This window comes from Pseudophryne corroboree, chromosome 4, assembly GCF_028390025.1.
Source record: "Pseudophryne corroboree isolate aPseCor3 chromosome 4, aPseCor3.hap2, whole genome shotgun sequence".
Taxonomy (NCBI): domain Eukaryota; kingdom Metazoa; phylum Chordata; class Amphibia; order Anura; family Myobatrachidae; genus Pseudophryne; species Pseudophryne corroboree.
In genome coordinates this window covers 752,740,611-752,766,427 of record NC_086447.1, presented here as the reverse complement: position 1 = coordinate 752,766,427, position 25,817 = coordinate 752,740,611, and the positions used below count along the sequence as shown (strand labels likewise).

Genomic DNA, 25,817 nt, shown 5'->3' with positions numbered 1-25,817 from the left:
AGGGCCCTCCTCTCTGTAGTCCCCCAGCCGGAGGACCAGCGCTCAGACACCGCCGGGTGCGCGGACACGCGCCGCTCCCGGAGCTCCGACGGCGGCCGGCGGAGGGGTAGGGAGCCGGAGACCACGCTGGAAGGTCCACAACAGCACACCCACGCCGCTCACCGGATCAGCAAGGGCAGCAGCAAAGGCAGCACACATTCAGGGGCCAGCTGGCAGGGAACAGGATCCACAGGTTGGGGTAAAAAGGATGGGTTTGCAGGATTTTAGTGGAGAGCTAAGGCTGCACACAGCTACTCCATGCCGATCCAAGCCACGCCCATCCGGGTTAAAACACTCTTGCAAGAGTCTACAAGTTTGATACCCTGGCTGAGGAGGACCTTGAGTTTGCTCATTCGGTGCTGCAGAGTCACCCGCACTCTCCCGCCCGTTTGGGAGCTTTGGTATAATCCCCATGGTCCTTACGGAGTCCCCAGCATCCACTTAGGACGTTAGAGAAAATAAGATTTTACTCACCGGTAAATCTATTTCTCGTAGTCCGTAGTGGATGCTGGGCGCCCATCCCAAGTGCGGATTGTCTGCAATACTTGTTTATAGTTATTGCCTAACTAAAGGGTTATTGTTGAGCCATCTGTTGAGAGGCTCAGTTGTTATCATACTGTTAACTGGGTATTGTATCACGAGTTATACGGTGTGATTGGTGTGGCTGGTATGAGTCTTACCCGGGATTCAAAATCCTTCCTTATTGTGTCAGTTCTTCCGGGCACAGTATCCTAACTGAGGTCTGGAGTAGGGTCTTAGTGGGAGGAGCCAGTGCACACCAGGTAGTCCTAAAGCTTTCTTTAGTTGTGCCCAGTCTCCTGCGGAGCCGCTAATCCCCATGGTCCTTACGGAGTCCCCAGCATCCACTACGGACTACGAGAAATAGATTTACCGGTGAGTAAAATCTTATTTTTTTTATTAGTCATGCTTAGACTCAAGCATATTATAGGTTGAGTCTCCCTTATCCAAAATGCTTGGGACCAGAGGTATTTTGGATATGGGATTTTTCCGTATTTTGGAATAATTGCATACCATAATCAGATATCATGGTGATGGGACCTAAATCTAAGCACAGAATGCATTTATGTTACATATACACCTTATACACACAGCCTGAAGGTCATTTCAACCAATATTTTTTTTAACTTTGTGCATTAAACAAAGTGTGTCTACATTCACACAATTCATTTATGTTTCATATACACTTTATACACACAGCCTGAAGGTCATTTAATACAATATTTTTAATAATTCTGTGTATTAAACTAAGTTTGTGTACATTGAGCCATCAAAAAACAAAGGTTTCACTATCTCACTCAAAAAAGTCCGTATTTCGGAATATTCCGTATTTCGGAATATTTGGATATGGGATACTCAACCTGTATAATTGTTTGTACAAACTGTTGGAAAAAAAAAATCCATGAGAGCTAATGTGTAGTGGAGTGTTCTGTGTAATTTATTGTGGCTCCTGGTAGGATAAGTACTATATAAAGATTTGAACCTTATAAACCTACCCCCCCCCCCCTACCCCTTTTTTTTCTTTTGCTTTCCAGTTTACTTTTGCAAAAATCTGGCTGATGTATGCACAATTTGAAATAAGACAAAAAAATCTTCCTTTGGCTAGAAAAGCATTGGTAAGTGTCATCTTTTTCACAGACTTTAAATGCACAACTATCATGCTAAGTTTTACAAAATGTGGGTATAATGTTTTGAATGTGTGTTGTGAAGACTAGTACACCTTTTTTCTTACATGTTTTCTCTTACGTCCTAGAGGATGCTGGGGACTCCGTAAGGACCATGGGGATAGACGGGCTCCGCAGGAGACATGGGCACTTTAAGAAAGACTTTAGGTATGGGTGTGCACTGGCTCCTCCCTCTATGCCCCTCCTCCAGACCTCAGTTTACTACTGTGCCCAGAGGAGACTAAGTGCATTACAGGGAGCTCTCCTGAGTTTCCTGAAAGAAAGTATTTTGTTAGGTTTTTTGTTTTCAGGGAGCCTGCTGGCAACAGACTCCCTGCATCGTGGGACTGAGGAGAGAGAAGCAGACCTACTTCTGTGAGTTTCAAGGCTCTGCTTCTTAGGCTACTGGACACCATTAGCTCCAGAGGGATCGGCATGCAGGTCTCACCCTCGCCGTCCGTTTCAGAGCCGCGCCGCCGTCCTCCTCGCAGAGCCGGAAGTTAGAAGCCGGGTGAGTATAAGAAGTAAGAAGACTTCAGATCTTCACTGAGGTAACGCACAGAAGTAAAGCTGTGCGCCATTGCTCCCACACAGCACACACAGGCAGACACTGTAAGGGTGCATGGTACAGGGGCGGCGCCCTGGGCAGCAATAAACCTTGTTTTCTGGCAAAAGTGTATATATATACAGCTGGGCACTGTATGAAGAGCCCTAGCTAGGTTTTTTACATATTTGAGCGGAACAGAAGCCTGCCGCTGAGGGGGCGGGGCTTCTTCCTCAGCACTCACCAGCGCCATTTTCTCCACAGCACAGCGCTGAGAGGAAGCTCCCCGGACTCTCCCCTGCTTATCCACGGTGAAAGAGGGTTTTAAAGAAGGGGGGGGGGGCACATATTTGGCGCAATCTAGGTAAACATATTGTGTTTTCTCTGACGTCCTAGTGGATGCTGGGAACTCCGTAAGGACCATGGGGAATAGCGGCTCCGCAGGAGACTGGGCACAAAAGTAAAGCTTTAGGACTACCTGGTGTGCACTGGCTCCTCCCACTATGACCCTCCTCCAAGCCTCAGTTAGATTTTTGTGCCCGGCCGAGAAGGGTGCATTCTAGGAGGCTCTCCTGAGTTTCTTTGAAAAAGTTTAGTTTTAGGTTTTTTATTTTCAGTGAGACCTGCTGGCAACAGGCTCACTGCATCGAGGGACTAAGGGGAGAAGAAGCGAACCTGCCTGCTTGCAGCCAGCTTGGGCTTCTTGGCTACTGGACACCATTAGCTCCAGAGGGACCGAACACAGGCCCAGCCTCGGAGTCCGGTCCCAGAGCCGCGCCGCCGGCCCCCTTACAGAGCCAGAAGCAAGAAGAGGTCCGGAAAAATCGGCGGCAGAAGACATCCAGTCTTCACCAAGGTAGCGCACAGCACTGCAGCTGTGCGCCATTGCTCCTCAGGCACACTTCACACTCCGGTCACTGAGGGTGCAGGGCGCTGGGGGGGGGGCGCCCTAAGCAGCAATAAAAACACCTTGGCTGGCGAAAATACATCACATATAACCCCCAGGGCTATATGGATGTATTTTAACCCCTGCCAGAATATAGCAAAAAGCGGGAGAAAAGTCAGCCGAGAAGGGGGCAGAGCCTATCTCCTCAGCACACTGGCGCCATTTTCCCTCACAGCTCCGCTGGAAGAACGTCTCCCTGACTCTCCCCTGCAGTCCTGCACTACAGAAAAGGGTAAAACAAGAGAGGGGGGCACTAATTAGGCGCAGTATTAACATAACAGCAGCTATAAGGGGAAAAACACTTCTATAAGGTTAATCCCTGTTTATATATAGCGCTCTGGTGTGTGCTGGCATACTCTCCCTCTGTCTCCCCAAAGGGCTAGTGGGGTCCTGTCCTCTATCAGAGCATTCCCTGTGTGTGTGCTGTGTGTCGGTACGATTGTGTCGACATGTTTGAGGAGGAAAATGATGTGGAGGCGGAGCAATTGCCTGTAATAGAGATGTCACCCCCTAGGGCAGTGATTTTCAACCTTTTTTTACTCGCGGCACACCAAACAATATTTTAAAATTGCCAAGGCCCACCATCAGTTCACCCACAGAAAAAAACAAAAAAACACACATTGGCCCTCACAGTAAAAAACAAATCCACACATACCTTGGCCTACACAGAAAAAACAATCACATTGCTCCCCACATAAATCATGTTGCTCCCTACATAAATCCTATTACATCCCACATGAATTATTCACATTGTTCCCTCCATAAATCCTATTGCTCCCCACAGGAGAAATAACATAACAAATATTAGCCCCTACTGGTCAGCTGTCCTCCTCTCTGTCCCTCAGTGGTGGAGGTTGTTCATAGTGGAGTGCTGCGAATACTGAGCAGCGGGCGGTCAGGCAGGTGTGGATGTGGGTGGGCAAGGAAAGCTGTGGATGCAGGTGGGAACTGGAAGATGTGTAGGCTGTCTGAGTGGTGAGACGCGGCGCCCATGACTTATGATATCACACCGCCGTGTCACCAAGGCATAGGTCATGGCCAGAGCATGACTGATCCTCTAAGAAGAGCCCGGGCCAACAGTTCACTCTGAAGGTGCAAGAAGCTGCTCTGGCTCCGCGGCACACCTTGCAACTGGTCGCGGCACACTAGTGTGCCACGGCACACTGGTTGAAAAAGCCTGCCCTAGGGAGTCGACACCTGAGTGGATGGGCTTATGGAAGGAATTACGTGACAGTGTCAGCTCTTTACAAAAGACGGTTGATGACATGAGGCAGCCGGCTACTCAGCTTGTGCCTGTCCAGGCGTCTCAAAGGCCATCAGGGGCTCTAAAACGCCCGTTACCTCAGTTGGCAGACACAGACGCCGACACGGATACTGACTCCAGTGTCGACGATGAAGAGACGAATGTGACTTCCAGTAGGGCCATACGTTACATGATTGAGGCAATGAAAAATGTTTGACATATTTCTGATAATACAAGTACCACTAAAAAGGGTATTATGTTTGGTGAGAAAAAACTGCCTGTAGTTTTTCCTGCTTCTGAGGAATTAAATGGGTTTCCCCCGATAAAAAACTGATAATTCCTAAAAGGTTATTGGCATCATACCCTTTCCCGCCAGAGGATAGGGCACGTTGGGAAACACCCCCTAGGGTGGATAAAGCGCTCACACGCTTGTCTAAACAGGTGGCACTACCCTCTCCTGAGACGGCCGCCCTTAAGGAACCTGCTGACAGAAAGCAGGAGACTATCCTAAAATGTATATACACTCATACGGGAGTTATACTGCGACCAGCAATCGCCTCCGCCTGGATGTGCAGTGCTGGGGTGGCTTGGTCGGATTCCCTGACGGACAATATTGATACCCTAGACAGGGACAGTATATTACTGACTATAGAGCATTTAAAAGATGCATTTCTATATATGCGTGATGCACAGAGGGATATCTGCCGACTAGCATCAAGAGTAAGTGTGCTGTCCATTTCTGCCAGAAGAGGGTTATGGACGCGGCAGTGGTCAGGTGATGCGGATTCCAAAAGGCATATGGAAGTATTGCCTTATAAAGGGGAGGAGTTATTTGGGGTAGGTCTATCAGACCTGGTAGCCACGGCAACTGCTGGGAAATCCACATTTTTACCCCAGGTAGCCTCTCAACATAAGAAGACGCCATATTATCAGGCGCAGTCCTTTCGGACCCATAAGGGCAAGCGGGCAAAGGGCTCCTCTTTTCTGCCCCGTGGCAGAGGGAGAGGGAAAAGGCTGCAGCAAACAGTCGGTTCCCAGGAACAGAAGCCCTCTCCCGCCTCTGCCAAGTCCTCAGCATGACGCTGGGGCGTTACAAGCGGACTCAGGCACGGTGGGGGCCCGTCTCAAGAATTTCAGCGCGCAGTGGGCTCACTCACAAGTGGACCCCTGGATCCTTCAGGTGGTATCTCAGGGGTACAAATTGGAATTCGAGACGTCTCCCCCTCGCCGTTTCCTAAAGTCTGCTTTACCGACGTCTCCCTCCGACAGGGAGGCGGTATTGGAAGCCATTCACAAGCTGTATTCCCAGCAGGTGATAATCAAGGTACCGCTCCTGCAACAGGGAAAGGGGTATTATTCCACGCTGTTTGTGGTACCGAAGCCGGACGGCTCGGTGAGACCTATTTTAAATCTAAAATCCTTGAACACTTACATACAGAGGTTCAAGTTCAAGATGGAGTCACTCAGAGCGGTGATTGCGAACCTGGAAGAAGGGGATTATATGGTGTCTCTGGACATCAAGGATGCTTACCTCCATGTCCCAATTTACCCTTCTCACCAAGGGTACCTCAGGTTTGTGGTACAGAACTGTCACTATCCGTTTCAGATGCTGCCGTTTGGATTGTCCGCGGCATCCCGGGTCTTTACCAAAGTAATGGCCGAAATGATGATACTCCTTCGAAGGAAGGGAGTTTTAGTTATCCCTTACTTGGACGATCTCCTGATAAGGGCAAAATCCAGGGAACAGTTGGAAGTCGGGGTAGCACTATCTCAGGTAGTGTTGCGGCAGCACGGTTGGAATCTCAATATTCCAAAATCGCAGCTGATCCCGACGACACGTCTTCTATTCCTAGGGATGATCCTGGACACAGTCCAGAAAAAGGTGTTTCTCCCGGAGGAGAAAGCCAGGGAGTTATCCGAGCTAGTCAGAAACCTCCTAAAACCAGGCCAAGTCTCAGTGCATCAATGCACAAGGGTCCTGGGAAAAATGGTGGCTTCCTACGAAGCAATCCCATTCGGCAGATTCCACGCAAGAACTTTTCAGTGGGACCTGCTGGACAAATGGTCCGGATTGCATCTTCAGATGCATCAGCGGATAACCCTGTCACCAAAGACAAGGGTGTCTCTCCTGTGGTGGTTACAGAGTGCTCATCTTCTAGAGGGCCGCAGATTCGGCATTCAGGACTGGGTCCTGGTGACCACGGATGCCAGCCTGCGAGGCTGGGGAGCAGTCACACAGGGAAGGAATTTCCAGGGCTTGTGGTCAAGCCTGGAGACATCACTTCACATAAATATCCTGGAGCTAAGGGCCATTTACAATGCTCTAAGCCTAGCAAGACCTCTGCTTCAAGGTCAGCCAGTGCTGATCCAGTCAGACAACATCACGGCAGTCGCCCACGTAAACAGACAGGGCGGCACAAGAAGCAGGAGGGCAATGGCAGAAGCTGCAAGGATTCTTCGCTGGGCGGAAAATCATGTGATAGCACTTTCAGCAGTGTTCATTCCGGGAGTGGACAACTGGGAAGCAGACTTCCTCAGCAGGCACGACCTCCACCCGGGAGAGTGGGGACTTCATCCAGAAGTCTTCCACATGATTGTGAACCGTTGGGAAAAACCAAAGGTGGACATGATGGCGTCCCGCCTCAACAAAAAACTAGACAGGTATTGCGCCAGGTCAAGGGACCCTCAGGCAATAGCTGTGGACGCTCTGGTAACACCGTGGGTGTACCAGTCAGTGTATGTGTTCCCTCCTCTGCCTCTCATACCCAAGGTACTGAGAATTATAAGACGGAGAGGAGTAAGAACTATACTCGTAGCTCCGGATTGGCCAAGAAGGACTTGGTACCCGGAACTTCAAGAGATGCTCACAGAGGACCCGTGGCCTCTACCTCTAAGAAGGGACCTGCTCCAGCAAGGACCCTGTCTGTTCCAAGACTTACCGCGGCTGCGTTTGACGGCATGGCGGTTGAACGCCGGATCCTGAAGGAAAAAGGCATTCCGGATGAAGTCATCCCTACCCTGATCAAAGCCAGGAAGGATGTAACCGCAAAGCATTATCACCGTATTTGGCGTAAATATGTTGCGTGGTGCGAGGCCAGGAAGGCCCCTACAGAGGAATTTCAACTGGGTCGATTCCTGCATTTCCTGCAAACAGGAGTGTCTATGGGCCTAAAATTGGGGTCCATTAAGGTTCAAATTTCGGCCCTGCCGATTTTCTTCCTGAAAGAACTGGCTTCAGTTCCTGAAGTTCAGACGTTTGTCAAGGGGGTGCTGCATATACAGCCTCCTTTTGTGCCTCCAGTGGCACCTTGGGATCTCAATGTAGTTTTGGGGTTCCTAAAATCACATTGGTTTGAACCACTCACCACTGTGGACTTAAAATATCTCACATGGAAAGTGGTAATGCTGTTGGCCCTGGCTTCGGCCAGGCGTGTGTCAGAATTAGCGGCTTTATCCTATAAAAGCCCTTACCTGATTTTTCATACGGACAGGGCAGAATTGAGGACTCGTCCTCAATTTCTCCCTAAGGTGGTTTCAGCGTTTCACCTGAACCAGCCTATTGTGGTACCTGCGGCTACTAGGGACTTGGAGGACTCCAAGTTGCTAGACGTAGTCAGGGCCCTGAAAATATATGTTCCAGGACGGCTGGAGTCAGAAAATCTGACTCGCTGTTTATCCTGTATGCACCCAACAAGCTGGGTGCTCCTGCTTCTAAGCAGACTATTGCTCGTTGGATTTGTAGTACAATTCAGCTTGCACATTCTGTGGCAGGCCTGCCACAGCCAAAATCTGTAAAAGCCCATTCCACAAGGAAGGTGGGCTGGCTGGGCTCATCTTGGGCGGCTGCCCGAGGCGTCTCGGCATTACAACTTTGCCGAGCAGCTACTTGGTCAGGGGCAAACACGTTTGCTAAATTCTACAAAGTTGATACCCTGGCTGAGGAGGACCTGGAGTTCTCTCATTCGGTGCTGCAGAGTCATCCGCACTCTCCCGCCCGTTTGGGAGCCTTGGTATAATCCCCATAGTCCTTACGGAGTCCCCAGCATCCTCTAGGACGTAAGAGAAAATAAGATTTTAAACCTACCGGTAAATCTTTTTCTCGTATTCCGTAGAGGATGCTGGGCGCCCGTCCCAAGTTCGGACTACTTCTGCAAGACTTGTATATAGTTTTGCTTACATAAGGGTTATGTTATAGTTTTCATCGGTCTCCGACTGATGCTATGTTGTTTTTTCATACTGTTAACTGGTTAGTTTATCACAAGTTATACGGTGTGAATGGTGTGGGCTGGTATGAATCTTGCCCTTGGTTTAACAAAAATCCTTTCCTCGTACTGTCCGTCTCCTCTGGGCACAGTTTCTCTAACTGAGGTCTGGAGGAGGGGCATAGAGGGAGGAGCCAGTGCACACCCATACCCAAAGTCTTTCTTAAAGTGCCCATGTCTCCTGCGGAGCCCGTCTATCCCCATGGTCCTTACGGAGTCCCCAGCATCCTCTACGGTCTACGAGAAAAAGATTTACCGGTAGGTTTAAAATCTTATTTTTACATAACAAAACATACTCCACAATCATCTAGTCCTCACCCAAGTCCTAAAATGTTGATAAATCTGTTCTCTTTTCAAAAAACACTTAACAGATTATCATTCAGCAATGAATATTTATCTTACGTCCTAGAGGATGCTGGGGACTCCGTAAGGACCATGGGGTATAGACAGGCTCCGCAGGAGACATGGGCACCACAAAGAACTTTAGATGGGTGTGCACTGGCTCCTCCCTCTATGCCCCTCCTCCAGACCTCGGTTAGATCCTGTGCCCAGAGGAGACTGGGTGCACTACATGGGAGCTCTCCTGAGTTTCTCTGAAAATAATTTGGTTAGGTTTTTTATTTTCAGGGAGCTCTGCTGGCAACAGGCTCCCTGCATCGTGGGACTGAGGAGAGAGAAGCAGACCTACTTAAATGATAGGCTCTACTTCTTAGGCTACTGGACACCATTAGCTCCAGAGGGTCGGAACACAGGTCTCCCCTCGCCGTTCGTCCCGGAGCCGTGCCGCTGTCCTCCTCACAGAGCCGGAAGAGAGAAGCCGGGTGAGTATAAGAAGAAAGAAGACTTCAAAGGCGGCAGAAGACTTCAGATCTTCTCTGAGGTAACGCGCAGCGGTAAGGCTGCGCGCCATTGCTCCCACACACAACACACACAGCGGGCACTGAAGGGTGCAGGGCGCAGGGGGGGTGCCCTGGGCAGCAATTATAAACCTCTAGGGACTGGCTAATACATATATAGAGGCTGCTGAGGCAGTTTATTCTATAATCCCCACCAGTATAAAAAATTTGAGCGGGACCGAAGCCCGCCGTTGAGGGGGCGGAGCTTGATCCTCCAGCACAACCAGCGCCATTTTCTCCACAGCACACTGCAGAGAAGCTGGCTCCCCAGACTCTCCCCTGCTGAACACTGTGACAGAGGGCAAAAAAGAGGGGGGGGGGGCACTTTTTATTGGCGCAGTGAGGGTATATTTATATAAAAGCGCTGTTTTGTCTGGGAATTTGGTTTCCAGTGTCAGTTGGCACTGGGTGTGTGCTGGCATACCCTCTCTCTGTCTCTCCAAAGGGCCTTATTGGGGAACTGTCTCCATATAGATATATCCCTGAGTGTGTGGGGGTGTCTGTACGCGTGTATCGGCATGTCTGAAGCGGAAGGCTCATCTAAGGAGGAGGAGGTGGAGCAGATGATTGTGGTGTCTCCGTCGGCAACGCCGACACCTGATTGGTTGGATATTCTGAATGTTTTTTGGATATGCTGAATGTTTTTTTTTTAAATGCAAATGTGTCTTTATTACATCAGAGGTTGGACAAAGCAGAGTCCAGGGATAGAACAGGGAGTCAATCCATGGCTTTGGCTGTGTCACAGGGCCCTTCAGGGTCTCAGAAACGTCCCCTGTCCCAAGTAGCAGACACTGATACCGACACGGATTCTGATTCCAGTGTCGACTACGATGATGCGAGGTTACACCCAAGGGTGGCCAAAAGTATTCATTATATCATTATTGCAATAAAGGATGTTTTACATATCACTGATGACCCCTCTGTCCCTGACAAGAGGGTACACATGTTTAAGGAAAAGAAACCTGAGGTAACCTTTCCCCCATCTCATGAGCTGAACGCGTTATTTGAAAAGGCTTGGGAAACTCCAGACAAGAAACTGCAGATTCCCAAAAGAATTCTTATGGCGTATCCTTTCCCTGCGCAGGACAGGTTACGGTGGGAATCCTCACCCAGGGTGGACAAGGCGTTAACGCGCTTGTCCAAAAAGGTGGCGCTACTGTCTCCACACATGGCGGCCCTCAAAGATCCTGCTGATCGCAGACAGGAAACTACCTTAAAGTCTATTTATACTCAGACCGGCAATAGCGTCGGCTTGGGTTTGTAGCGCTGTTGCGCTTGGACGGATACTTTGTCAGCTGACATTGATACCCTGGATAGGGATAACATTTTATTGACCTTAGGTCACATTAAAGACGCAGTCTTATATATGAGAGATGCTCAGAGAGACGTTGGTCTGCTAGGTTCGAGAGCCAATGCCATGGCGATTTCTGCTAGGTGAGCCCTGTGGACCCGCCAATGGACGGGTGATGCCGACTCGAAGCATATGGAAGTTTTACCTTACAAAGGTGAGGATTTATTTGGGGAAGGTCTCGCGGACCTGGTTTCCACAGCTACCACGGGCAAATCTACTTTTTTACCTTCTGTTTCCCCACAGCAAAAGATAACGCTGCAATATCAGATGCAGTCCTTTCGATCGCATAAGTCCAGAAGAGGTCGGGGCTCTTCCTTCCTCGCCAGAGGTAAGGGAAGAGGGAAAAAACTGCCTGCTACGGCTAGTTCCCAAGAGCAGAAGTCCTCCCCGGCTTCTACTAAATCCACCGCATGACGCTGGGGCTCCACTGAGGGAGTCTGCGCCGATGGGGGCACGTCTTCGACTCTTCAGCCACGTCTGGGTTCAGTCAGACGTGGATCCTTGGGCAATGGAAATTGTATCCCAAGGCTACAAGCTAGAATTCGAGGACATGCCTCCTCGCCGCTTTTTCAAGTCGGCTCTACCAGCTTCTCCCCCAGAGAGGTAGATAGTTTTAGCTGCAATTCAAAAACTATGTCAACAACAAGTGGTTGTCGAGGTTCTCCTAGTTCAACAGGGGAAGGGGTACTATTCAACCCTATTTGTGGTCCCGAAACCGGATGACTCGGTCAGACCCATTCTAAATTTAAAATCCCTAAACCTGTTCTTGAAAAAGTTCAAATTCAAGATGGAATCGCTCAAGGCAGTTATCTCCAGCCTGGAGGGGGGGGGGGGATTTATGGTGTCACTGGACATAAAGGACGCATACCCTCATGTCCCCATATATCCCCCTCATCAGGCGTACCTGAGATTCGCTGTACAGGACTGTCATTACCAGTTTCAGACGTTGCCGTTTGGGCTTTCCACGGCCCCGGGGATTTTCACCAAGGTAATGGCGGAAATGACGGTGCTCCTGCGCAGGCAGGGAGTCACAATTATCCCGTACTTGGACGATCTCCTGATAAAGGCGAGATCGAGAGATCAGTTGCTGAAAAGCGTAGCGCTCTCCCTGAGAGTACTGCAGCAACATGGCTGGATTCTGAATCTACCAAAGTCACAGTTGGTTCCAGCAACTCATCTATCTTTCTTAGGCATGATTCTGGACACGGAACAAAAGAGGGTTTTTCTCCCAATGGAGACCTGTTAAAACCGAAAAGAGTGTCAGTCCATCAATGCACTCGAGTACTGGGAAAAATGGTGGTGACCTACGAGGCCATCCCCTTCGGCAGGTTTCATGCGAGGACGTTTCAGTGGGACCTTCTGGACAAGTGGTCCGGGTCCCATCTTCAAATTCATCAGAAGATAAGCCTGTCCCCCAGGTCCAGGGTATCTCTCCTGTGGTGGCTGCAGAGTGCTCACCTTCTAGAGGGTCGCAGGTTCGGCATTCAAGACTGGGTTCTGGTGACCACGGACGCGAGCCTCTGAGGATGGGGAGCAGTCACACAAGGAAGAAACTTCAGGGAATATGGTCAAGCCAGGAGGCTTGTCTACATATCAACGTACTGGAATTGAGGGCCATATACAACGGCCTACGTCAAGCGGAGAATCTTCTTCGCGACCTACCGGTTCTGATTCAATCAGACAACGTCACAGCCGTGGCTCATGTAAACCGCCAAGGCGGAACAAGGAGCAGAGTGGCAATAGCGGAAGCCACCAGGATTCTGCGCTGGGCGGAAAATCACATAAGCGCTTTGGCAGCAGTCTTCATTCCGGGAGTGGACAACTGGGAAGCAGACTTCCTCAGCAGACACGATCTCCATCCAGGAGAGTGGGGACTTCATCAAGAAGTTTTTGCAGAGATAACAAGTCATTGGGGACTTCCTCAAATAGACATGATGGCGTCACGCCTCAACAAGAAGCTTCGGAGGTATTGTGCCAGGTCAAGGGACCCTCAGGCAGTAGCAGTGGACGCCCTGGTGACACTGTGGGTGTTTCAGTCGGTCTATGTGTACCCTCCTCTTCCACTCATCTCAAAGATATTGAGAATCATAAGACGAAAAAGAGTGCAGACAATAATCATTGTTCCAGACTGGCCTCGAAGGGCCTGGTATTCCGATCTTCAGGAAATGCTCACAGAAGATCCGTGGCCTCTTCCTCTTAGAGAGGACCTGTTGCAACAGGGGCCCTGCGTGTTCCAAGACTTACCGCGGTTACGTTTGACGGCATGGCGGTTGAACACCGAATCCTAGCTGGGAAAGGCATTCCGGAAGAAGTCATCCCTACTCTGATGATGGCTAGAAAGGAGGTGACGGCGAAACATTATCACCGTATCTGGAGATAGTATGTATCTTGGTGTGAATCCAAGAATGCTCCTACGGAAGTTTTCCATCTGAGCCGTTTTCTCCACTTTCTACAGACAGGAGTGGATATGGGCCTAAAATTAGGCTCCATTAAGGTACAGATTTCAGCCCTATCAATTTTCTTTCAGAAGGAATTGGCTTCTCTCCCAGAAGTCCAGACTTTTGTGAAGGGAGTGCTGCACATACAGCCTCCTTTTGTGCCTCCAGTGGCACCATGGGACCTTAACGTGGTGTTAAAGTTCCTAAAATCTCACTGTTTGAACCTCTTCAAACGGTTGAATTGAAATTTCTCACTTGGAAGGTGGTCATGTTGTTGGCCTTGGCATCTGCAAGGCGGGTGTCTGAATTGGCGGCTTTGTCTCACAAAAGCCCCTATCTGATTTTCCATGTGGATAGAGCAGAATTAAGGACTCGTCCTCAATTTTTGCCTAAGGTGGTTTCATATGAACCAACCTATTGTGGTACCTGTGGCTACAAAGGATTTGGAGGATTCCAAGTCCCTGGATGTAGTCAGGGCCTTAAAAATATATGTAGCCAGGACGGCTCGGGTTAGGAAAACAGAGGCGCTGTTTGTCCTGTATGCCGCCAACAAGGTTGGCACTCCTGCTTCTAAGCAGACTATTGCTTGCTGGATCTGTAACACAATTCAGCAGGCTCATTCTACGGCTGGATTGCAGTTACCAAATTCGGTAAAGGCCCATTCCACTAGGAAGGTGGGCTCTTCTTGGGCAGCTGCCCGAGGCGTATCGGTATTACAGTTTTGCCGAGCGGCGACTTGGTCGGGTTCAAACACTTTTGCTATATTCTGCAAGTTTGATACCTTGGCTGAAGAGGACCTCATGTTTGCTCAATCGGTGCTGCAGAGTCATCCGCACTCTCCCGCCCGGTCTGGAGCTTTGGTATAATCCCCATGGTCCTTACGGAGTCCCCAGCATCCTCTAGGACGTAAGAGAAAATAAGATTTTAAACCTACCGGTAAATCTTTCTCCTAGTACGTAGAGGATGCTGGGCGCCCGTCCCAGTGCGGACATGTTTCTGCAAGGCTTGTATATAGTTATTGCTTACGTAAGGGTTATGTTACAGTTAAGATCAGTCATTGGCTGATGCTGTTTTGTTCATACTGTTGACTGGTTGCGTATATTCCATGTTATACGGTGTGGGTGGTGTGGGCTGGTATGAATCTTGCCCTTAGATTAACAAAAATCCTTTCCTCGTACTGTCAGTCTCCTCTGGGCACAGTTTCTCTAACTGAGGTCTGGAGGAGGGGCATAGAGGGAGGAGCCAGTGCACACCCATCTAAAGTTCTTTGTGGTGCCCATGTCTCCTGCGGAGCCTGTCTATACCTCATGGTCCTTACGGAGTCCCCAGCATCCTCTACAGACTAGGAGAAAAAGATTTACCGGTAGGTTTAAAATCTTATTTTCTGTAGTTTGTAGAACCAAATTGTGGGCTTTGTTTACAAAAAGCCACCACGTCTGAGCGGGTTGGAGGTGAAAATATAAAATAATTTATTTATAGAGCGCTCTTTCTCTAACATGCACTCAGTCAGTGTAAAGCCCGGCGAGTGCCTATTTTAACTTTCACCTTCAACCCACCAGAAAGCGTGGCTTCATAAATAAAGCCCAATAACTTGAAGTCATTATTTTCTTTGTGAGCTTAGTATCTCGCATAATAGGAATTTTAGCTCAATCCTCTTTTTAACAAACAAAACAAAAAAAAGTTTCTTCTTCGGTATCCATGTTGTCCTCCACAGGGTTAACCTTGGGTATGCTGGTGGAGACCAGGACTGGCACCGAGCAGATTCAGCTTGTAAGCCTCCCAGGATGCACTGGGTTCCTCTCCCTTCATACCCCGCCCCCATGCTTTTAGACACTTCACTTTCTCTGACGTCCTAGTGGATGCTGGGGACTCCGTAAGGACCATGGGGAATAGCGGCTCCGCAGGAGACTGGGCACAAAAGTAAAGCTTTAGAACTACCTGGTGTGCACTGGCTCCTCCCCCTATGACCCTCCTCCAAGCCTCAGTTAGATTTTTGTGCCCGAACGAGAATGGTGCACACTAGGTGGCTCTCCTGAGCTGCTTAGTGAAAAGTTTAGTTTTAGGTTTTTTATGTTCAGTGAGACCTGCTGGCAACAGGCTCACTGCATCGAGGGACTAAGGGGAGAAGAAGCGAACTCACCTGCGTGCAGAGTGGATTGGGCTTCTTAGGCTACTGGACATTAGCTCCAGAGGGACCGATCACAGGCCCAGCCATGGATAGGTCCCAGAGCCGCGCCGCCGGCCCCCTTACAGAGCCAGAAGACAGAAGAGGTCCGGAAAATCGGCGGCAGAAGACGTCCTGTCTTCAACAAGGTAGCTCACAGCACTGCAGCTGTGCGCCATTGCTCTCAGCACACTTCGCACTCCGGTCACTGAGGGTGCAGGGCGCTGGGGGGGGGCGCCCTGAGACGCAATAAAAACACCTTGGATGGCAAAAAATGCATCACATATAGCTCCTGGGCTATATGGATGAATTTAACCCCTGCCAGAATACACAGAAAAACGGGAGATAAGGCCGCCGAGAAGGGGGCGGAGCCTATCTCCTCAGCACACTGGCGCCATTTTCCCTCACAGCTCCGTTGGAGGGAAGCTCCCTGGCTCTCCCCTGCAGTCACTACACTACAGAAAGGGTTAAAAAAGAGAGGGGGGCACTAATTACGCGCAGTATTAAAAATACAGCAGCTATAAGGGGAAAAACACTTATATAAGGTTATCCCTGTATATATATATAAAAATCCAGCAGCAGCCGGCACTCCAATAATGGGGACACTGATGCTCAGGTGCCAGAACAAGGTATACATACAATTCCAGCTAAGAACGGCACTCAGAGACAACACTTCAGCAAAGATGTATTCCAAATCATCAACGTTTCGGGGAGACAATCCCCGTCGTCAGGATAAATACAAAGCACATTGACAAACACAAACATTCACTTACCCTCCTAAAATACCCAAGCGGTGTTCATTGCCGCCAATCGCTCCGTGCACGCCCGCAGCTCACATTGCTTCCGCCGACGTCTCTGTCCCTCCACTTCCGGAAGCCACCGTCCCTATAGGAACCACAGCTTGCGGTTCACCACATCTCCGGCTGCGTTCCAGCGGCGGAGGGGGAGACGCAGGACATGTAAACAGAGGAGGCAGGGCTGTGACAAGGGAGAGGCGGACATAGAATGAGACACTGAACATAAAACATAAAACAGTACACAGTATCAAAAACAATGTGTCAAATATGTCACAAGTTGTAAATAATAAACACAATAATGAAAAACCAAGGTTACACAAGCATATTCCAATTAATTTTTTCATTGAGACCGCCAGGGGCACATGTACCCAGTCTCATGATCCACTTGGTTTCTTTAACCAATAAAGACTTAGCACGATCACCTCCCCTTAAGCTAAGTGGGACGTGATCAATAATGAAATACCGAAGTGACTCCAATGGGTGGCGTGCACACTTAAAGTGTTTGGCCACCGGTTGGTCAATTGGTTTACCTTCCAACGTGAGTTTGATGGCCGATCTATGTGCGGCCATCCTTTCGGAAAATTTTCGTATGGTCTGACCGATGTACATAAGACCACAGGGGCAGATGATAACATATACAACAAACATAGATGTACAGGTTAACACAAACCTGATATCATATGTTTTGTTGCAATGGGGATGCTTAAAAGATTTGCAGTTCAACATAAATTTGCATGTCGCACATCCACTACAGCGGTAACAACCATTAGGTTTATAGTGAACATTAGGGTGTCTAGAGACTCCCATACCAGTGATATCAGTTCTCACCACACGATCTCTGATGTTACGGCCCCGACGAAACGACATCAGAGGAGTGGTGCGGTGGAACACTTTTAACTCAGGGTCAGAGGACACAATGGGCCACAAGGCCTTAGTGGCTCTGCTGACACCTCCACTAGACGAAGTATAGTCACTGGAAAAGGGGATGCGACGAGTAAGCTGTCTGAATTTAGGTTCCATAAGGGATTGCCGGGACAAGCCCAACACTTCCTCTTTCTGTCTTTTAAGCATAGCCATATCATATCCACGTGAGGCAAACCTATGGACCAGAGAGTCAAGTTCTGCAGGAACTTTAGAAGGGTCTGATGCTATCCGGGCTACACGCATCATCTGTGACCGAGGGAGCCCATTTTTGAGGGGCACAGGATGGTGACTGGACGCCAATAATAGGGTGTTCCGATCGGTTGGTTTATGAAAAACCTCAGTTGACAGGCAGCCATTCTCTAAGTGAATCTTCACATCAAGAAAATGGATGTCCGTCAAACTGCACGAGTATGTAAAATTAATTGGAATATCCGAGCCATTAACTCTATCAATGAATTCCACAAACCTATCAAGACCTCCACCCCACAATAGAAAAATATCATCGATATAGCGACAATATAGCAAAATATTGTCGCCTATCGATGAATCAGCAAAAAAGATGTTTTGCTCTTGCTCAAACATAAAAATGTTTGCATATGACGGGGCCACAGGGGACCCCATCGCACAGCCTCTAAGCTGGAGAAAGAAAGAGCCATCAAATAAAAAATAATTGCGTGTGAGGGTTAATTCAAGGAGGGACAAAAATAGGTCATGGTCAAAAAGATGTACAGGAAGTTCAGCCCTTAAAAAATTTCTCATGGCTGAAATACCAGCATGATGTGGAATGGCCGTATATAGACTGCAGACATCTAAGCAACATAATAAAGTTCCTGGAGGAATATCTGTAAGGGACTGCAATTTTTTAAGAAAGGCTGTAGTGTCTTTCAAAAAAGAGTCTCTAGATAGTAGCAGTGGTTGCAAGATGGAATCAAGCAGCTGGGCAACAGGGCGGTACAAGGAATCTGGCGCCGATATAATCGGGCGTCCCGGAGGTTCCGTGGGATTCTTGTGCACCTTTGGAAGTGTATAGAGTAACGGCACCCCAGGATGACTAACATATAGTGCTTTAACAATTTTGTCTGGGAGAGTCCCAGATAATTTGGCTGCATTGAGAATCCTGAGAAGCTCTTTTTGAAATTGACATGTCGGATCAGAAGGTAATTTCCGATAGATCTCTGCCACATCAAGTTGAGCATAAATCTCGTCCCTATAAAATTGTAGATCCAGCACGACGATAGCACCGCCTTTGTCGGCAGGTCGAATTATGATGTCATCATACGATGCTAAATTTTCAAGGGCTTTGGTTTCAGCTTTGGAGAGATTAAACTTGATTTTGGCTGGAGCTGCAGAATACTTGATAATGGACTCATCTAGAAGCCGGTGGAAAGATTTGAGGGAGGCGTTGGTAGAGACTGGATCAAATGAAGATCTAGTAGAGCGTTTGAGAAAACTAGAGAAAAATAAGAATTTACTTACCGATAATTCTATTTCTCATAGTCCGTAGTGGATGCTGGGGACTCCGTCAGGACCATGGGGAATAGCGGGCTCCGCAGGAGACAGGGCACATCTAAAAAAGCTTTTAGGTCACATGGTGCGTACTGGCTCCTCCCCCTATGACCCTCCTCCAAGCCTCAGTTAGGTACTGTGCCCGGACGAGCGTACACAATAAGGAAGGATCTTGAATCCCGGGTAAGACTCATACCAGCCACACCAATCACACCATACAACTTGTGATCTGAACCCAGTTAACAGTATGATAACAAAACGAAGTAGCCTCTAAAAAGATGGCTCACAACAATAATAACCCGATTTTTGTAACAATAACTATGTACAAGTATTGCAGACAATCCGCACTTGGGATGGGCGCCCAGCATCCACTACGGACTATGAGAAATAGAATTATCGGTAAGTAAATTCTTATTTTCTCTAACGTCCTAGTGGATGCTGGGGACTCCGTCAGGACCATGGGGATTATACCAAAGCTCCCAAACGGGCGGGAGAGTGCGGATGACTCTGCAGCACCGAATGAGAAAACTCCAGGTCCTCTGTAGCCAGAGTATCAAATTTGTAAAATTTTACAAACGTGTTCTCCCCTGACCACGTAGCTGCTCGGCAAAGTTGTAATGCCGAGACTCCTCGGGCAGCCGCCCAAGATGAGCCCACCTTCCTTGTGGAGTGGGCCTTTACAGATTTAGGCTGTGGCACGCCTGCCACAGAATGTGCAAGTTGGATTGTGCTACAGATCCAACGTGCAATCGTCTGTTTAGACGCAGGAGCACCCATCTTGTTGGGTGCATACAATGTAAACAACGAGTCAGTTTTTCTGACTCCAGCTGTCCTTGAAATATATATTTTTAATGCTCTGACAACGTCCAGTAACTTGGAGTCCTCCAAGTCGCTAGTAGCCGCAGGCACCACAATAGGCTGGTTTAAGTGAAATGCCGAAAACACCTTAGGGAGAAATTGAGGACGCGTCCTCAATTCTGCCCTGTCCGAATGGAATATCAGATATGGGCTCTTGTATGACAAAGCTGCCAACTCTGAAACTCTCCTGGCAGAAGCCAGGGCCAACAGCATGGTTACCTTCCATGTAAGGTATTTTAATTCTACCGATTTTAACGGCTCAAACCAATGAGATTTGAGAAAATTTAGAACCACGTTCAAATCCCACGGTGCCACTGGAGGCACTATTGGGGGTTGTATATGTAGTACACCTTTGACAAAAGTTTGTACTTCAGGCACTGACGCCAATTCCTTCTGGAAGAAAATTGATAAGGCCGAAATTTGAACTTTAATAGACCCCAATTTTAGGCCCATAGACAATCCTGCTTGCAGGAAATGTAAGAATCGACCCAATTGAAATTCTTCCGTTGGAGCCTTCTTGGCCTCACACCACGCAACATATTTTCGCCAAATGCGGTGATAATGTTGTACAGTCACTTCCTTCCTAGCCTTAATCAAGGTAGGAATAACTTCCTCTGGAATGCCCTTTTCTTTTAGAATCCGGCGTTCAACCGCCATGCCGTCAAACGCAGACGCGGTAAGTCTTGGAACATACAAGGTCCCTGCTGAAGCAGATCCCTTCTCAGAGGTAGAGGCCACGGATCCTCCGTGAGCATCTCTTGAAGTTCCGGAAACCAAGTTCTCCTTGGCCAGTCCGGAGCCACCAGTATCGTTCTTACTCCTCTTTTCCGTATAATTCTCAGCACCTTTGGTATGAGAGGCAGAGGAGGGAACACATACACTGATTGGTACACCCACGGTGTTACCAGAGCGTCCACAGCTATTGCCTGAGGGTCTCTTGACCTGGCGCAATACCTGTCCAATTTTTTGTTGAGGCGAGACGCCATCATGTCTACCTTTGGTTTTTCCCAACGGTTCACAATCATGTGGAAAACTTCTGGATGAAGTCCCCACTCTCCCGGGTGAAGGTCGTGTCTGCTGAGGAAATCTGCTTCCCAGTTGTCCACTCCCGGGATGAACACTGCTGACAGTGCTATGACATGATTCTCCGCCCAGCGCAGAATCCTTGCCGCTTCTGCCATTGCACTCCTGCTTCTCATGCCGCCTTGTCGGTTTACGTGGGCGACTGCCGTGATGTTGTCGGACTGGATCAACACCGGCTGACCCTGAAGCAGCGGTTTTGCCAGACTTAGAGCATTGTAGATCGCTCTTAGCTCCAGTATATTTATGTGAAGAGACGTCTCCAGGCTTGACCACACGCCCTGGAAATTTCTTCCCTTTGTGACTGCTCCCCAACCTCGTAGGCTGGCATCCGTAGTCACCAGGACCCAGTCCTGTATGCCGAATCTGCGGCCCACTAACAGATGGGCAGTCTGCAGCCACCACAGGAGAGACAACCTTGTTCTTGGTGACAGTGCTATCCGCTGATGCATGTGCAGATGCGATCCGGACCATTTGTCCAGCAGATCCCACTGAAATGTCCGTGCATGGAATCTGCCGAATGGAATCGCTTCGTACGAAGCCACCATCTTTCCCAGGACTCTTGTGCATTGATGTACTGACACCGTTCCTGGTTTTAGGAGGTTCCTGACAAGTTCGGATAACTCCCTTGCTTTTCCCTCCGGGAGAAACACCTTTTTCTGAACCGTGTCCAGAATCATTCCCAGGAACAGCAGACGAGTTGTCGGGGTCAATTGAGATTTTGGAAGATTCAGAATCCACCCGTGTTGCTGGAGCACTACCTGGGTTAGTGCTACACCGACTTCCAGCTGTTCTCTGGACTTTGCCCTTATCAGGAGATCGTCCAAGTAAGGGATAATTAATACGCCTTTTCTTCGTAGAAGAACCATCATTTCGGTCATTACCTTGGTAAAGACCCGAGGGGCCGTAGACAAACCAAACGGCATCGTTTGAAACTGATAATGACAGTCTTGTATCACGAACCTGAGATACCCTTGGTGTGAGGGGTAAATTGGGACATGCAGATAAGCATCCTTTATGTCCAGAGACACCATGAAGTCCCCGTCTTCCAGATTCGCTATCACTGCTCTGAGTGACTCCATTTTGAACTTGAATTTCTGTATGTACAGGTTCAAGGATTTCAGATTTAGAATAGGTCTTACCGAACCGTCCGGCTTCGGTACCACAAATAGTGTGGAATAATACCCCTTTCCCTGTTGTAGGAGGGGTACCTTGACTATCACCTGCTGAGAATACAGCTTGTGAATGGCTTCCAAAACCGACGTCCTTTCTGAGGGAGACGTTGGTAAAGCAGACTTTAGGAACCGGCGAGGGGGAAACCTTTCGAACTCCAGCATGTAACCCTGAGATATTATCTGCAGGACCCACGGGTCCACTTGTGAGTGAGCCCATTGATTGCTGAAAATCTTGAGTCGACCCCCCCACCGTTCCTGGGTCCGCTTGTAAAGCCCCAGCGTCATGCTGATGGCTTTGTAGAAGCCGGGGCGGGCTTCTGTTCCTGGGCAGGGGCTGCGTGCTGCCCTTTCTTACCCTTTCCTCTGCCTCTCGGCAGATAAGACTGTCCTTTTGGTCGCTTTTTATAGGAGCGAAAGGACTGCGGCTGAAAAGACGGTGTCTTTTTCTGTTGTGAAGGGGTCTGAGGTAAAAAGGTGGATTTGCCGGCAGTTGCCGTGGTCACCAGGTCCGAAAGACCGACCCCAAACAATTCCTCTCCTTTATATGGCAATACTTCCATATGCCTCTTGGAATCCGCATCACCTGACCACTGTCGCGTCCATAAACTTCTTCTAGCAGATATGGACATCGCGCTTACTCTTGATGCTAGAGTACAAACATCCCTCTGAGCATCTCGCATATAAAGAAAAGCATCCTTTAATTGCTCTAGAGTCAATAAAATACTGTCCCTATCCAGGGTCTCAATATTTTCAGTCAGAGAATCCAACCACACTACCCCAGCACTGCACATCCAGGCTGAGGCTATTGCCGGTCGCAGTATAACACCCGTATGTGTGTATATACTCTTCAGTGTAGTTTCCAGCCTCCTATCTGCTGGATCCTTGAGGGCGGCCGTATCAGGAGACGGCAACGCCACTTGCTTTGATAAACGTGTGAGCGCCTTATCCACCTTAGGGGGTGATTCCCAGCGCGCCCTAACCTCTGGTGGGAAAGGGTATAATGCCAACAACTTCTTTAAAATTAGCATTTTTCTATCGGGGGTAACCCACGCTTCATCACACACATCATTCAATTCCTCTGATTCTGGGAAAAATACAGGTAGTTTTTTCACCCCCCACATAATACCCCTTTTTGAGGTACCAGTAGTATCAGAGAGCTGCAAAGCCTCCTTCATTGCCGTGATCATATAACGTGTGGCCCTATTGGAAAATACGTTTACTTCCTCACCGTCGACACTAGATTCATCTGTGTCGGTACCCGTGTCGACTGACTGAGGTAAGGGACGTTTTACAGCCCCTGACGGTGTCTGAGATGCCTGAACCGGTACTAACTGGTTTGCCGGGCGTCTCATTTCGTCAACTGACTTTTGTAATGTGCTGACATTATCACGTAATTCCATAACCAAAGCCATCCATTCCGGTGTCGACTCCCTAGGGGGTGACATTACCATCATCGGCAATTGCTCTGCCTCCACACCAACTTCGTCCTCATACATGTCGACACACACGTACCGACACACACAGCAGCCACACAGTGAATGCTCTATTGAAGACAGGACCCTCCTAGCCCTTTGGGGAGACAGAGGGAGAGTTTGCCAGCACACACCAAAAGCGCTATACAGTATATAACAACCCTAGAAGGTGTTGTTTTTATATATGCGCTCTCAATATATATTTATATCGCCAATTTATGCCCCCCCTCTCTTTGTTACCCTGTTTCTGTAGTGCAGTGCAGGGGAGAGTCGTGGGAGCCTTCCTCACCAGCGGAGCCGTGCAGGAAAATGGCGCCGAGTGCTGAGGAGAATAAGCTCCGCCCCTTTTCCGGCGGGCTTTTCTCCCGGTTTTTCTAATAAACTGGCCTGGGTTAAATACATACATATAGCCTTAATGGCTATATGTGATGTATTTATTTGCCTCTAAGGTACTCTATATTGCTGCCCAGGGCGCCCCCAGCAGCGCCCTGCACCCTCCGTGACCGAGATCCGTGAGCCGTGTAGCAACAATGGCGCACAGCTGCAGTGCTGTGCGCTACCTCTATGAAGACTGAAGTCTTCTGCCGCCTGTTTCCGGACCTCCGTTCTGCCGTTCTTCAGCGTCTGTAAGGGGGATCGGCGGCGCGGCTCCGGGACGAACCCCAGGCTGACCTGTGTTCCGACTCCCTCTGGAGCTCAGTGTCCAGTAGCCTAAGACTTCAATCCTCCTGCAGGCAGGTGAGTTGCAAGTCTCTCCCCTAAGTCCCTCGTTGCAGTGCTCCTGTCGCCAGCAGGAGACACTGATTAGAAACCTAAAAAAAAACTTTTCTAACTAGCTCTTTAAGAGAGCCACCTAGATTGCACCCTCTCGGACGGGCACAAAAACCTAACTGAGGCTTGGAGGAGGGTCATAGGGGGAGGAGCCAGTACGCACCATGTGACCTAAAAGCTTTTTTAGATGTGCCCTGTCTCCTGCGGAGCCCGCTATTCCCCATGGTCCTGACGGAGTCCCCAGCATCCACTAGGACGTTAGAGAAATAGAAGTGTCACTAGTATCAGGGACATGTTGAAAAAATTCTTTCAATCTCAACTTGCGTGAGAATGCATGCATATCTTTACACCAGTTGAAGGTGTCATGGAGGTTAGTGGGGACAAAACTTAAACCTTTGCATAGTACCGAGAATTCAGCCGGCTCCAATTCCCGTTTGGACAAGTTGAAAATCAGCGATTTTGGCATAAGAAACCTTTGTCTAGCAATAGACAGGAACAGCGCTCAAGTTCAGACAGTGAGTTTGCCACATCTGAAGTGGAAGATGCCCCTGGCAACAAGGATGCCCCTTTAGCCAAAGGTGGCTGCGCCACAGCGAAATCTACAACTTCGCTGCCACCCGCCGGGGTGGCCAAAACAAAAGGGGTGCGCGCAGTGACCCGGCGCCAAAATCGCTGATTTTCAACTTGTCCAAACGGGAATTGGAGCCGGCTGAATTCTCGGTACTATGCAAAGGTTTAAGTTTTGTCCCCACTAACCTCCATGACACCTTCAACTGATGTAAAGATATGCATGCATTCTCACGCAAGTTGAGATTGAAAGAATTTTTTCAACATGTCCCTGATACTAGTGACACTTCTATTTTCTCTAGTTTTCTCAAACGCTCTACTAGATCTTCATTTGATCCAGTCTCTACCAACGCCTCCCTCAAATCTTTCCACCGGCTTCTAGATGAGTCCATTATCAAGTATTCTGCAGCTCCAGCCAAAATCAAGTTTAATCTCTCCAAAGCTGAAACCAAAGCCCTTGAAAATTTAGCATCGTATGATGACATCATAATTCGACCTGCCGACAAAGGCGGTGCTATCGTCGTGCTGGATCTACAATTTTATAGGGACGAGATTTATGCTCAACTTGATGTGGCAGAGATCTATCGGAAATTACCTTCTGATCCGACATGTCAATTTCAAAAAGAGCTTCTCAGGATTCTCAATGCAGCCAAATTATCTGGGACTCTCCCAGACAAAATTGTTAAAGCACTATATGTTAGTCATCCTGGGGTGCCGTTACTCTATACACTTCCAAAGGTGCACAAGAATCCCACGGAACCTCCGGGACGCCCGATTATATCGGCGCCAGATTCCTTGTACCGCCCTGTTGCCCAGCTGCTTGATTCCATCTTGCAACCACTGCTACTATCTAGAGACTCTTTTTTGAAAGACACTACAGCCTTTCTTAAAAAATTGCAGTCCCTTACAGATATTCCTCCAGGAACTTTATTATGTTGCTTAGATGTCTGCAGTCTATATACGGCCATTCCACATCATGCTGGTATTTCAGCCATGAGAAATTTTTTAAGGGCTGAACTTCCTGTACATCTTTTTGACCATGACCTATTTTTGTCCCTCCTTGAATTAACCCTCACACGCAATTATTTTTTATTTGATGGCT

General features: G+C 48.7%; 1 protein-coding gene across 2 annotated transcripts in view; it reads left to right on the top strand.

Moving 5' to 3' along the window:
* CRNKL1 (crooked neck pre-mRNA splicing factor 1) overlaps positions 1 to 25,817 on the top strand; it is a 166,720-nt gene that overhangs the window by 108,822 nt on the left and 32,081 nt on the right. The window contains exon 10 of one of the 2 annotated variants that reach the window (XM_063918171.1): positions 1,593 to 1,673. The exons of the other annotated variant lie outside the window; for it this stretch is intronic. Coding sequence (XP_063774241.1) covers positions 1,593 to 1,673 — 81 coding nt within the window. The remainder of the gene's footprint in view (positions 1 to 1,592; positions 1,674 to 25,817) is intronic. 2 annotated transcript variants of the gene reach the window in all.